Raw genomic sequence first — 13672 nt, 5'->3', positions numbered from 1 at the left:
ACCTGCTTCAAGAAATTTCAAGGAATGGTTCAATTAGTCATTTATTTACCTTTATGTTCGCTTTATTTTAAACCATTCTTTATGTCTTTCTTCTTTTAAAAAGGTGGCCATGGTGCTCTTTTCCATACATCGAATGGAAGCCAACTTTTCAGCATTTAAGAGAAGCTGAGAAAAAATAGTCTAGTAAAGAAATTGCTAGTAAATGTTATTACGAATTGGCACATAATGCTGTTACCAATTATATCTTGTATGAAAGCATTTTGTCCTCAGAAGAAAGAAAATCATACGGGTAAGGGTGAGAATATGATGACTAATAATTAATTTTGAGGTCAGCTATTCCTTTAAATAACTGTTTTAATGCATCCCCGTGACATCATGCCTTCAGCCAGTGTCTCCTGTAGCCAAAGTCATCACATTCAGGCATGAAAATATCGGAGTACATCCATCTGGTTCTAGTCAGCGGCGCACTTTATTTGTATTGAATTTGCATTAGGATACAAAACAGAATCTCATCTGACCTGAAGCTTATTGGAAAATTGATCGTCATTAATATTGCTTGAATATCGATCATGCTCGTACATCAGAACAGAATAATGGAGCGAGCGTTGGAAACTTGAGCAAGCTGTCTATTTATTTCATTCCTAAATCTTGTTTTAAAATGCATAGCACAGTGTTATTGTTATACCATATATCATATATACACACATTGCAATATGTATATAGAGAAAAGAAAATTGAGTATTATTTTTTTTTTTTATAATATAGTTATAATTTAGCATTTGCTGATATGCTAAATAGATATAAATATGCTGTTTATAAATCATTTTGCTCATATAAATTATTTAATCATCACAACCATTTGAATGTAAATACTGAGAAAATGGCCTTTAAAGTTTTAGGAATGCATATTACTACTCAAAAATTAAAAATTAAATTAACTATTGCTATATATATATATAAATATATATATATATATATATATATATATATATATTATATATTTAAAATAAAAGCCATTTTAGTTTCCATTTTAGTAATAATAATGGTTATTTTAATAATAATAGTCATTATATTTTATATTTTGTTCTAATATGTTTAATATTGGATTACAAGATTTTACATTAAGTATATTCCCAATTTTTTTCTGAATAAAATGACATTAGGAAAAAGTCATGCTAGAGTTCATTTAATCAAACACTTGACTTTTTTCCCAGGATCCCGTCTGCGGCAGGAAGACTACGCACCCCGTATTGTGGAACATCCCTCTGATCTGATCGTATCCAAAGGCGAGCCGGCCACCTTAAACTGCAAGGCGGAGGGGCGGCCCACCCCCACCGTAGAGTGGTACAAGGATGGAGAGCGTGTGGAAACGGACCGGGACAACCCTCGATCCCACCGCATGCTCCTGCCCAGTGGCTCGCTCTTCTTCCTGCGTATCGTACACGGCCGTCGCAGCAAACCCGACGAAGGCTCCTACGTTTGCGTGGCCCGTAACTACCTGGGAGAAGCGGTTAGCCACAACGCCTCGCTGGAAGTAGCTAGTAAGTGCTCGGCTGGTTTCTTATCGCGCTGGGTTCTCGCGTCTTACGGGCGTCTATGTATAGTGTGCGATATTAAGTTTATAAAATAGACTTAGCGGTTCAGTTCCGTTTGTATCGACTTCCAGGAGCGGTTTGAAAACAGGCCAGTCTTAATTTGGCTTTGTGTTTGTGACTTTCCTAGCTTGGAACTGAATATAAGAGAGCCTGTAGCCTCTCCAGCTGAATAGAAAGCGTTTCCAGTTTCCTCTTGGGTCTCTGGGTCTCAATGGACTCAGTGGGTCGGATAATCTCGCTGGAGATGGGCAGGATGTGACCGTGCCACTGGACCTGCATGGCGATCCTGATGGAGGAAAGAGAACAGAATAGGTCTTAGTAGGTGGTCGTGAGCAATAAATGAACTCATAGCAGTTTATGATATTTACAGTAGGGATCACAAGATAGCGGCTACCTTTATCTGTTACGCTTTACTGATGTGTTCTGTTTCTCTTTGTCCGATTTCCGAGGAGTTGTGCATCAATGGGGTCGATTTTTATCCTTTTTAAAAAGGATTCACAAAACTGTTTTTGTGTACGGGCTCAAAGCAGGTACTTTAAATGGGCTTATTTCTTAAAACTTGTGGTTTTCAGCGATTCTGCTTGGCCTCGGACGTGATATGCATTACATACTGTCTCTCTTTAAGCTTGAAAGGACTGATCTCGGATATCAACCGCTTTTCAAGTATGCCTAGGAGCTGTCACCAACCCTCTTGTTGTAATCTAATCGAGTCAGCGCTGGACCCGGAGGGGGGCGAGACGCTCATGTAGTGTGTACCAATGGCATGTCTTACTCACTTTTTAAGATCTGCTATTAAAAACTGGCCTTAGCCTTATGGAAATGTACTGTAGTTCTTGCCTACATTACAAAAATTGATAATTTAATTTATTATTAAGTATTTTTTTTTCTTTTAAATACAAAATGTATCTATATCATATGTAATATATATATTGTTTTAAAATAATGTTACACTATTTACTGGGAGTTATTCTTCTGGTGTAAGAGAAATATTAAAAGAATATAAATTAAAACATAAATTAAAACAAATAAGACAAAAATTAGTGGTACATATGGTAGTATATGTATAGTAGTATATAGTAATAATAAATGAGCAAAAATGTACTGAGAGTTATTAAGAGTTAGAGCATTTAAGTTGAGAATTCAACCTGAATTCAAGTTATATTCTCTCAAAAAAATTTTGACACCTTGCCAAATTTTGCAGCTAAAGTAATTTTTTTTCCAGTAAATATCTATTATAAAAGTCTTAAAACTATAAAAAGAAAAAAGCAACCAAAGTTGCATGGGTCAAACCAAAATGAAAACCAAAAAATTACACATATTAATGAATAAAAAAAAAAAATACAATAAAAAATGTTTTCAATTAAAAAAAAGTATACATGTACTTAGTTTTGTTACTTAATTTATATGTATTTTTATACTTATTTGTTTATACTTTTTGTATTTACTATTTGTAAATATTATGTAAATGAAAGCTGATCGTTTGACCTTTAAATATTTAATTATTGAACCAAAATGCTGTTAATACAGTTAGCGCTACTAAAGTAAAACCATTGTACATTTTTGTGAGGGTGCCGACTGCAAACCTAGTGTTTTTTAAAGCTTCTGTAGGCCAGTGCTGGTCAAACAGAAACATAAATTTGTATATGTTGAAGTTGGTGGGAAAATTATGTGAGCTCAGAGACTAAAAAGTGAGAAAATATCATGCGGTATATCAAGCAGTGGGTGATATACTGTATGCTATTTGTTCTGGAGACCATTTTTATTTTTTAATTTTTTTTTGCAAGAACGAAAACAAGAGGCTTGGCGGGCGGGCGGACGACTTGGCCCGACATGAGGAAAAGCTCGGGCTGTTTGGCCGCAGCCTTCGGGCTGCTTATTCTGAATAAGGTTCAAACAGGACCATAATGACACAGTGGCAAAGCTCAAAACCCTCAGTGCCTGTCCGCTCCCTCCTCCTCCCCCCCGTCCCGCCGCCACGCATGTAATTACCCCGCTCAGGCAACCATGATGGAAACCTGCGACAGGAAGGTAGTTGAATTCCTGCCTAAACTCCCCTTTTCCATCCAAAACTAGACAGTCGGTGTCGGAGGCAGCGAGAAGTCTATCACTTCATGGATATCAACGCTCACCTACTTATTCAGACTGACGTTAGGAATGTCAGACCTGCTGTTTGCCAAGAAAACCGCCGAAAAGGAAGTTAAGACCTCAAAATGTGTTTGCTCTGCCTAGCCTGCTCTTACAAGAACACTGTGTACACAATCTTTCCTTTTTCTGAAGTTATTTTAATAATCCCGCTTTTACGATCGCCCGACACCCGGCCGACCGTAAATCTAATCCAACTTTCAACAAGCCGTGTTTGGCCAGGCAACGACGCTTAGCGCAGATCTGTTGCGGGTTTATTATTAACTTGACGTACAGTAGAGGCTCTGTGCGGCGCGCTGAGGTAAAATGGGTCAATCCGGGCATTCGTTCTGCTCTGTATGTCCCGCGTACGTCCCTGAAGTTGGATTTTGACCCTTTTGTTTCCATGTTTTCTTTTCAATATGAAACTCGGAGGGTTATAATGCTTCATGTGTCACGCTTTGTTAGAGTATAATGACTCGAAGAGGAACAAAGGCTTAGAGAGAGGAATGGGACTGGCTTTATCCGTAAGAGCTCACTGTTCACCCCGATGGCTCCGGGCCACGCGTTGCGTAATGCGTAGTATCAGGCTGCATCTTTAAGGATGACAGACGTGTCTGTTGCAGGTTTTCTCGCACTCTAAAAACAGCTGTAAAATGGCGATCAAAGAAAAGGGAGTTTTAGGACCCGCATAAATGACAATGTGAGATTGTTAAAAGATCGATGGGCGGTAACGTCATTTTATTATTATGACTACTTCTACAGCGCCAAACAGGTTCGATTGGTTGGGGTTGTAACTTTACTTAAGTATTTTTCAGGTTTAAAAATGCTTAAAATTGATCCAAAGTCATTTCTAATGTAGACAAAAACTGTTGTTTGAAAATCTTTTCTTTTGAGCTTTGTACTCTTTAAAGAATGCTAATAACATTTTAGCTATTTTGAACTGTTTTAAACATTGATGATAATCAGAAATGTTTCTTGAGCAAATCAGCAAATCGGAATGATTTCTTAAAGATCATGTGACATTAAAGACTACGGTAATCATGCACTAAATTCAGCTTTGCATCACATAAATAAATTATTATTTTTAAATATATTCAAAAAGAAAACAGTAATCTTAAACAGTAAAAATTTTTCATGTATTTACTGTATTTTTGGTCAGGTAAATTCAGAGACGTCTTTCAAAAACATTTAAAAGTCGTACTATTCCAAAACTTTGAAACATTAATTCATCTTGTAGGCATTTCTTTCTGTTTTTAGATATTTTAAAAGCAAAGACTAGTTCAGTTGCTGTGTTAGAATCATTAAAGCTAAACCTTTTCCCAAAACTCACTTTTTTCTTTTTTTTTTTTTTTTTTTTTTACCTGTAATGCTTCTGAGAAGTCAGCTTTGTCCTTTATTAGCACGCTAAATAACTGCAGCGTGTGGAAAGCCTCTAATTATAGTGTGCTCTTCCAGTTCTTGGGCTGCGGTGGGAATTTGGATCAGTACGCCAGACCCCGATAACCCCATCAGGACGTGTGGAGCGTTCTGTAGCGCTCGCTAGTCTCGGGCTAACAGAGACTTATTAATCTGGGAAATCATGAATCATTAAATCAACTATTTACAGTTTTTTGAGTTTAAAACTCATGTATCCCAATGTTTTTTCTTAGCACCGTTTTCCAAAAGCGGTGCTATATTGAAAATTATGTGGACTGCCATTTTATAAAATGTTCCCTTTGTTGTGATAATTACATGATCATTGCGAATTCAAATCTATACATAATTCTTGCTAAGTTCTGATATATTCTTAACAGTAAAAGTGGCAAAAAGTCCAAAAAAGTTTTAGGGCTGGTGCGAAGGAGGAGCTGCTGAAGGACAAAAAATCAAGCTGACGATTCTTCTGTGAAATGGAGGGGACAGTTGGCGTTGGCCCTCAGAAGGGTGGGAGACACCCCTCATTATTCCCTCTCAGGATGTTCCCCTCCGCTACATCTGTGTGCTCCCTCCGCCTTTGATATTCAAACCAACCCGTTTCCATTATAGATTCATCATAGCTGTGCAGAACTCACTTCCTTGTCCTTTTCCACCTCGCAGCGCTTTCCACTGTTTGCTCTGAGAATATTTGTGTTTCATTAAGTTATTATAAGAGGAGGACAAGGGTTTGAGCTCATTTTCTTGATTCTGTATGTCCCATGATCGTCTTTCAGATGATTTGTGAAATTAATTCAATTTTTTTTTTTTTTTTTTTTTTTTTTGGAGGAGACACGTAGGCGGTAGATTTTGGCTCTCGGTCTTGGCGGAAAGCTAAGTAGTGGCCTTTTCCCTGAAAATAGTGTTTCCTGCAGAAAATCAGCTGTATTCGAGGTGTATTCCCAACCCAAGAGAAGTAGGAAGACAGCGTTCCTCACATCTGCTTTTGAGATGTCAGTATGGGTAATCGCTGCAAACCGGCTCTCTTTAATTGGCTGGTGGGTGTGTTTCTCCTTTAGCGTCACGGGGACTATTTGGAGATGGCCAGAAATTACAAGGAAAACTAATCTGCGATGTTTAATTACAGCGCTAAGGGGAGTTACTGACAGCCCTTGGGGGATGGACGGAAATAAAAAAAAAAAGAGACCAGAGAAGATAAGTGCAGGTTCTTCCTGGTTTTTCCCCATGTTATCATGCTCTCATCTCTCCGGAGATCCACACTAGCTCTTGTTTTGTACTCGACCTGATTAGCATTAATATGGTTAATTGCTTCAACTTCATGCCCCCGAACCATGTAACATCTGCCATGCATATTCAGTCATGTGATTCCAACATCTTATTTCTTGTGGCATAAACTGTTGGAGATGTGTGATATTGCAATTCGGTTGGGATCGCAGCTAGGAATGTAATATATGTATATGCAGTATATATTGGTATTATATAAGTTATCATTTTCTGGTATTGGTCAATATGTTTAGGTATGCACGCTCATTTCTGTTAGGTGTTCATACTGTTCATATTGTGATGCATGAATTCACATGCCTGAATCAATGCATTTGTCAAATTGTCAGTTTATATATTTTCCATGTATAATAATAATATATTTTTTTACTTTTGTATTTGATATGAGTTTTATTATTTTAGTTGTTATTGGACAATTTTTATTTAGACAAAACAACAACATATATATATATATATATATATATATATATATATATATATATATATATATATATATATATATATATATATATGTGTGTGTTGTTTTATATTTACATATAATTTTCAAGTCACCATTTAGTGGTATATTCACCATAACATGGTATTACTTATCTGCTTAGGTTTAGAAAATCCTCACTAAGTGGACTAACAGGTCCGGAGAGTTGAGAGGTGAGACGCTAGCTAAGTGTGACCTGTCTATCTTTCTGTATCAGTGCCAGAGCTTTTTGGCTGAAGAAATACCATTTACTGACTTTCTTCAGCCAAAAAGCTCTGGCACAGATACCATTACCATTACAATACCATTTACTGACTTGTTCTGATAATGATGTGTCTTTTACCCTCAGTTGGGAGTTGCACTATACCATTGTGTACACTTCACTGGAAATGTGTACCTGTGCTTTGCATACGGGCGTTAAAACGCTCAGGTTGCCTGAAGATATTGTGAATCGTGTCACATTTGCATAGATATGACTAGAGCAACAATAAAAATCCCAGCCAGCAAAGAAACAGAAGAAGTTAGAGCTATAAAAGAGCTGCGTGGGGAGAGAAAAAAAAACGCATAGTTTGAACAGATGGTGGATGTTGATCTTCTCTGGGCATCTGGGCTTTGCTCGAAATGGAGGATAGGTAGGTAGATGTGCTCATCGGTGGTAATTAGAGGCCCTCGCCGTGACCAAGCATTTCAGACTCGCTTTGATCCCAGGAAACGCGCCGCATCCTCAGACAGGTGGAGATAACTTCTCCTGAGGTCATTTTATGGACGGCGGTCCACAAATACGAGGTAAATCCCCCTGGAACCGACCGGCTTAGCGCAAATCATTCCCTATAGCGTGCGACATTAATTTATAAAATTGTTATGGCTAAAATCTGGCATTTAAGCCTTTATTGTTGTCCTGGGATGTCTTTATATGGGTTCATTTGGAGTTCCGTCCTTCAGCGGTTCGGTTTGTTCTCACACATCCAGTACGGCCTTGAAGGGAGTCGTGCTGACGCAGCGAGCGCCGCCCCACCTGGGCCCCGTGCGCCTGTCCTGATAAACACAGCGTAGCCGAAACTATTTGGTCCTCCTGTGGCAAGAGCCTGTAGATACGACCCATGTGATTCAGAGTGATTTCCTCTTGGCTGAACTCCATTTGCGATAAACACGGCTGATTGTACAGTCCCTCTCGGTCGGAGGCCCAGATAGGAAGTGTGTCTCGGAGGCTAATCTTCCTCTCTCGAACGGAGGGCCCAAGTATTAGTCCCGCTGCTGTCTCTAATCCCCCACTTCTGATTCCAGAGTCTCCCGTGGCCTTTGGGATTGAGAGGAAAGTGTTTTTCTCCCTCTCTTTTTTTTTTTTCTCATGTTTATTTTTTGAAACATCTTTATGACGCCGTCCTGCTCCGCTACACTTAAACGTTTATTAAAGGAAGGTTAAGCCATCGCTTGAAGCCTTTCAATCAACTGGTGGAGTCCAGAAAGGATTAACAAGTTTCGGGAGATGAGAAATAGCAGAGATTTTGAGGCAACTATTTCTTTCGTTTTTAAAAAATCTGGGCTCATGTCTTATAAGTGTCATGTATTTTTATCGGAAACTCCACTGCTCGTTACATCCCGCTGGAAAGTTCAGGAATAAGTGATGCAACTCAACCGTAACAAGATATTTTTTCCGAGGACATACTATTTCATGCATCCCGTCTGCCCTCATTTGCTGTAGTACAGCAAATTTTTATGATTGTGGTTCTGGGTTGCCTGTTAGTCTAGATGGTTAGAATAGTTTAGGAAAAGTGTTAGGGCATAAATAAATGAAAATGTGCGCTTACCACAATCTATTTTTATTTATTTTTTCAAATCTTTTGGCAATTAAAAATTATTTTAAATGATATTTTAAAATGTGTGCATCACTATATAAATTATATGGATATCTGTGATGCATTTATTTATTATATGCAGTATTAATTAGATTACTTGAATAGGAATTGGGTTTTGAATGCATTTGTTTATGTATTTATTTATAGTTAATTTTTAATTAATAAAAATGCTGTAAAAATTATTAAAAAATAAATTTTATTTATTTATTTTACCATTATTGCTTATTTATTATGCTTGCAAATTTAATAATCAATATGTATAAATAACTACATAGTTTTTATTATTTAATTTTACATTTATTTTATTATTATTACATGTTACGTTTGCAAATGTATTGATCTATTTGTATAAAGAATTGCATATAGATCGCAAAAAAGAGTGAGTTAAAAGATTTTAAATAATTTAAATTTGAATTTCTTTTGAACTGATTTATTTATAATTTCATGTCAAATTATTTTTACATTAATTTTAATTCACTGAATTGTACAAGCAGCAAAAACCTGTAGAAAATGAGTCGAAAATAGCATTTTGTGTAGACGATTCACAAATTCAAAACATTTGTTGTTGCGCCATCGCGGTAATTTTCACTGCTTCTGACCCCAACACAGAGCGAAAGACAAACAGAGAGAAAACAAATGGACGGAGATGGTCAGTCCTGTCCTGTCACACGCGTAGCTGTAATAGTTTGAATGGCGAGGTCAGCCTGAACCCCTGCCCCAGATAGAGATCTGGCGGAGGAGAGGTGCGTTTGGCTTAGCTTTGCGCTCTTTGAGGCACTTCAGTTATGGCGCTAATCCTCCTGGAAAGGACATTACGACATAGCGTGACTCTGACCTTGGAACGGTTTCAGAGTCACAAATCAAATCAAAAACAGAACTGGCCGATGAATCTTTGAAACAGAGCGTCATTAACTAAAACGAATCAAAATCAGCGCTATGTTAGATATCAGACGTCTTTGCGAGTCACGTCGCTTACGGCCTGACTGATAGATTTATGTTGTTTGCATAGGTCCATACATCTCAGAAATGCCGAAGTACAAGTTCTTCTCATGTTCCCCGACTCCGCATCGCCAAGTTTCTCATTGCAGTGCTGCAGGAAAGAGATGAAATTGTCAAATCGCTGTCAAAACAGCTGTAGCAGCTAGACGAGACGTCGGCCTCCTTTGTGCGCCTGCCGTGGTTCCCTCTGAGCTGGGTGTGGCTGTGAAACTGTAACATTCCTGCGTAACCCCACACCGCGCCACCATAAAGAATAGACACAAAGAACGTGGATGAAATGATTGAATGGAAGGGGGATAAAGATGAGAGAGCCGTCTGAAAGGAACCTTTGAAAAGGGTTTTTGGGGAAGGTTTCTCTGGATCTGCCTGGGGTGACCGGACTGATTTAATTTGAACAGTGCCTGCGGATCAGGTGACGCCAGTGATTTGAGGGTCAGTGTGTCAGGCTATGAGACAGAGGAGAGCGCACGAATTAAAAAGAGCTTGGTTTTGGGGCTTGCATTCTACAAAAATACAGTGATGCCAGAAGTTATTAAAAGACTGCCATTTCCATATGCCAATATCATGTGAGTGTGGAATAATACCATTGTCCACAAAGAATGAATGAATAAATAAAAAAATAAAAAAAAATAATGAATTAATTATATATATATATATATATATATATATATATATATATATATATATATATATATATATATATATGATATTTACATTATAATAAAAAGAGCTCATTGACTCAATCTTTTGGATTATACTGTCTTTGCATTTTAATATTAGCATGACACAGTATTATCCTATCAGTTTATTTCAAATTATATGTAATTAATAAGTATTCTAGTGTGTTTTTGTGTATATATATATATATATATATATATATATATATATATATATATATATATATATATATATGTATATGTATATATATATATATGTATATGTATATGTATATGTATATATAGACTAAAATGTCTTCAAAAAATGTAACAAAACCACAGTTTCTGCCAGAATACCATTTAAAGTTATTGTTACCTCTGTAAAATCATAAATTAACATGGGCAACCTCACCACAATTTTAAAGCACAAACAATAAGTGCAGTGCCTAGCGAGCTGTTGGTTTTCAGGGCCACCGAGTGCAGTGAACTTATGCAAATTGAACGCCAGAAATATGTGCAAACACCGTGGGAGCTGTAATAATATTTGGAGTTCCTCCGCAGTTCTGTGCACCGCAGTGCAGGTGTCCTCAAGGACGCTCCTCGCTTTCCCAGCACAGCTGCGGGTTTTGTTGCAGGTGTGTGTGTGTGTGTCATTGAAATGCTCCTCTGCCGTGGCCCGCTCTCCCTCATTAGACCCTTTCCAACAGGATTACCAGAGTGCCGAGTCTGCAGGTACTCTTATAAGTTCATTTCACCTGCTGTTCGGGAGCCATAATAGCTTATTGATTGGCTGACAGAGATGCACCGGGGCAGCGTAGAAGGACGTCCGGCGGAGGAGGAGGGGATAAGTTAATCGCAGTTGGACGCGGGTGAAGAGAATTCAATCAGACAACCCCCCAAGGCTTATAAGTGGCGTGTAAATTTGTGTCCACCTCAGTGGATTGGACCTGACTGATATCTGAGCACTTGCGAAGCAGCAGTTGTGAGCGGAAAGCGAGAAAGAAAGAGGGAGAAAACCTGTTAGCGCCTGTTTAGCATGTTTAATATGTTAGCTTGGAGGCATTACAGTGTGTAAACCCCTGTTGCTGATTGTTAAGCTTGCTTGAATAGACTTGAACAGTTGAGAAGTAACATATGATAGTTACTACTGCTATATTTCATCTCGACTTTAAAGCATATACAGTAAGTGCGGTCAGGCAGCCATCTTGGAATGGGGGACAAGACCCAAAATTGTCAATGGAAATCATATTTTGAATAAATTAGTTTATTAGCTTAAATCACGCCGAAAGCTAATACATCACTCAGCTCTTTAAAAAAAAGTGGGACTTTCCTAAAAGTTACTATGGTTTTCAAGTTTCTTTTTCCCATTACTTAATTTTTATGAGCATTTCGATGTTTGTGACTAGTGCTGTAAAATACGAAATAAGTTTTTGTTTACATAATATGTGTGTGTGCGTGTATTGTGTATATTTATTATATAAATGTAAATACTTTTGCATGTATATATGTAAGCAAACATATTTGGCTTATATATTAAACATTTTTTATAATAGAAATTATGGGAATATAAGTATATACATGTAAATGCATGCAAATATATACAAAATATATACTGCACGTATGTGTATTTATATATACACAATAAATAAATAATAAATATACACAGGACACATATATAAATAAATAAATAAATATATAAATACATAAATATAAATAACAGTAATATATATATATATATATATATATATATATATATATATATATATATACTCTTTATTTTTATTTATTTATCTATATGCAGAATGCTTTTTGGCTTATAAAAGTTGACACATAGTTCATGTATTTACATTTTGTCCAAATTCCAGGGCTTTATTTATTTCAGCACCCTAGTAACCCAAAATCTGCTGACTCTCATTGGAAAACTCTCTTCCGATAAGCTCCACATCCTGCTTTCTCGTCGACAGCTGGCGGCTGCATCAGTCTTGTGCATTTAGATTTGTGTGTGTGTTTTCTCAGAGGAGCCGCGGCCCATTAGCTTGACCTGTCACACACACTTTACGCCTCCGTTACCTGGAAACTGCTCATCTTTCCTTTTTTTTTTGACCGCCCGGAACCCGGTGCCATTCACGGTGCATTTAGCACAGCCGTCTAGCGCTCATCCCCATTCGCTCGGACCAGCTCGCCCTTTGACCCGGCTCATCTCGTGCATCCACATCATGGACACCTCTGGCTCCGCTAAACACAGTATACCGCTAAAGGCTTGTTTGGGAGGCCTTCCTTCCACCCGCAGCGGTCCCCGTTTTTGCTTTCTCATAGGTATTCCTAGACTATTTGCATCCTTTCCAGGCTGGCGCTTTCGTTCTGGTCTGGCAAATCTCTTCCTGTCTGCACGTAAACGCTCCGTTGACACGGAAACAAACAGTAGATGATGGCGGAAAGAAAAATGAGGTGAGATAGAGAGGCGAAACGCACAGACCTTGACCCTGCGGCAGACACGACCCTCGATCTGCCCATCGCTTATCTTATTGTGATGTCAGGGGCCAACAAGACTCGACCCTCCGTCACCCTCCGTGATCCCATGAACCCCGGCCATTCCTTTAAATCATCCCGCCCAAACGCTCGTATACAAAGCACATCTGAATGAGCCGACCGTCAGAACATGTGTGATATTACCCAGAAATGACTTGCCACATGGTTCAAAGGCAATCTCAGAACAAAACAAATAGGCGGAGGAAGATAAGAGCAGTTGTGTAACGCAGTGTGCTCCAAGATTTGAGACAAAAACATTCCAAAACCTCTGCTAGAACTTGGGAAACTTTTAGTACGTTTGTGAAATAGACGTTATTTTTTTAGGATTGTAGCAACTATACATTTTTTAAAACATTTTTATGGTTTTCTCAAAAATGATTAATTGCATTTTTTTAAATGTTTTCCTAGATAACTATTATATAACTATGTTATAATTATTATTTTAAGAATATTCCACATAATGTTTGTGAATTTTATAGATGTGTATATGTAAATTATTAATTATATTTACATTGTTGAAATATACATTTATGTAAATGTGTGTTTTTAAAATGTGTATATACTAATAAATTGCATATATTATTTAATATATATATATATATATATATATATATATATATATATATATATATTTACAGATAATTCTATATTGTTCTAGAAATTTATTGTATAAATATTAAAATTAATATAATATACATGTAATTGTATGTGTATATATATATATATATATATATATATATATATATA

At 37.2% G+C, this 13672-nt stretch overlaps 1 protein-coding gene across 4 annotated transcripts in view; it reads left to right on the top strand.

Annotated features, from left to right (window-relative positions):
- The window catches only part of robo1 (roundabout, axon guidance receptor, homolog 1 (Drosophila)), a 286379-nt gene that overhangs the window by 113007 nt on the left and 159700 nt on the right, over positions 1–13672 (top strand). For all 4 annotated transcript variants that reach the window (XM_043259081.1, XM_043259078.1, XM_043259080.1 and 1 more), the window contains exon 4: positions 1215–1541. In XM_043259081.1, coding sequence (XP_043115016.1) covers positions 1215–1541 — 327 coding nt within the window. The remainder of the gene's footprint in view (positions 1–1214; positions 1542–13672) is intronic.

Source organism: Puntigrus tetrazona, chromosome 15 (genome assembly GCF_018831695.1).
Source record: "Puntigrus tetrazona isolate hp1 chromosome 15, ASM1883169v1, whole genome shotgun sequence".
NCBI classification, from domain to species: Eukaryota; Metazoa; Chordata; class Actinopteri; order Cypriniformes; family Cyprinidae; genus Puntigrus; species Puntigrus tetrazona.
Note: the sequence above shows the minus strand (reverse complement) of the source record. Positions and strands in the feature narration are given on the sequence as shown.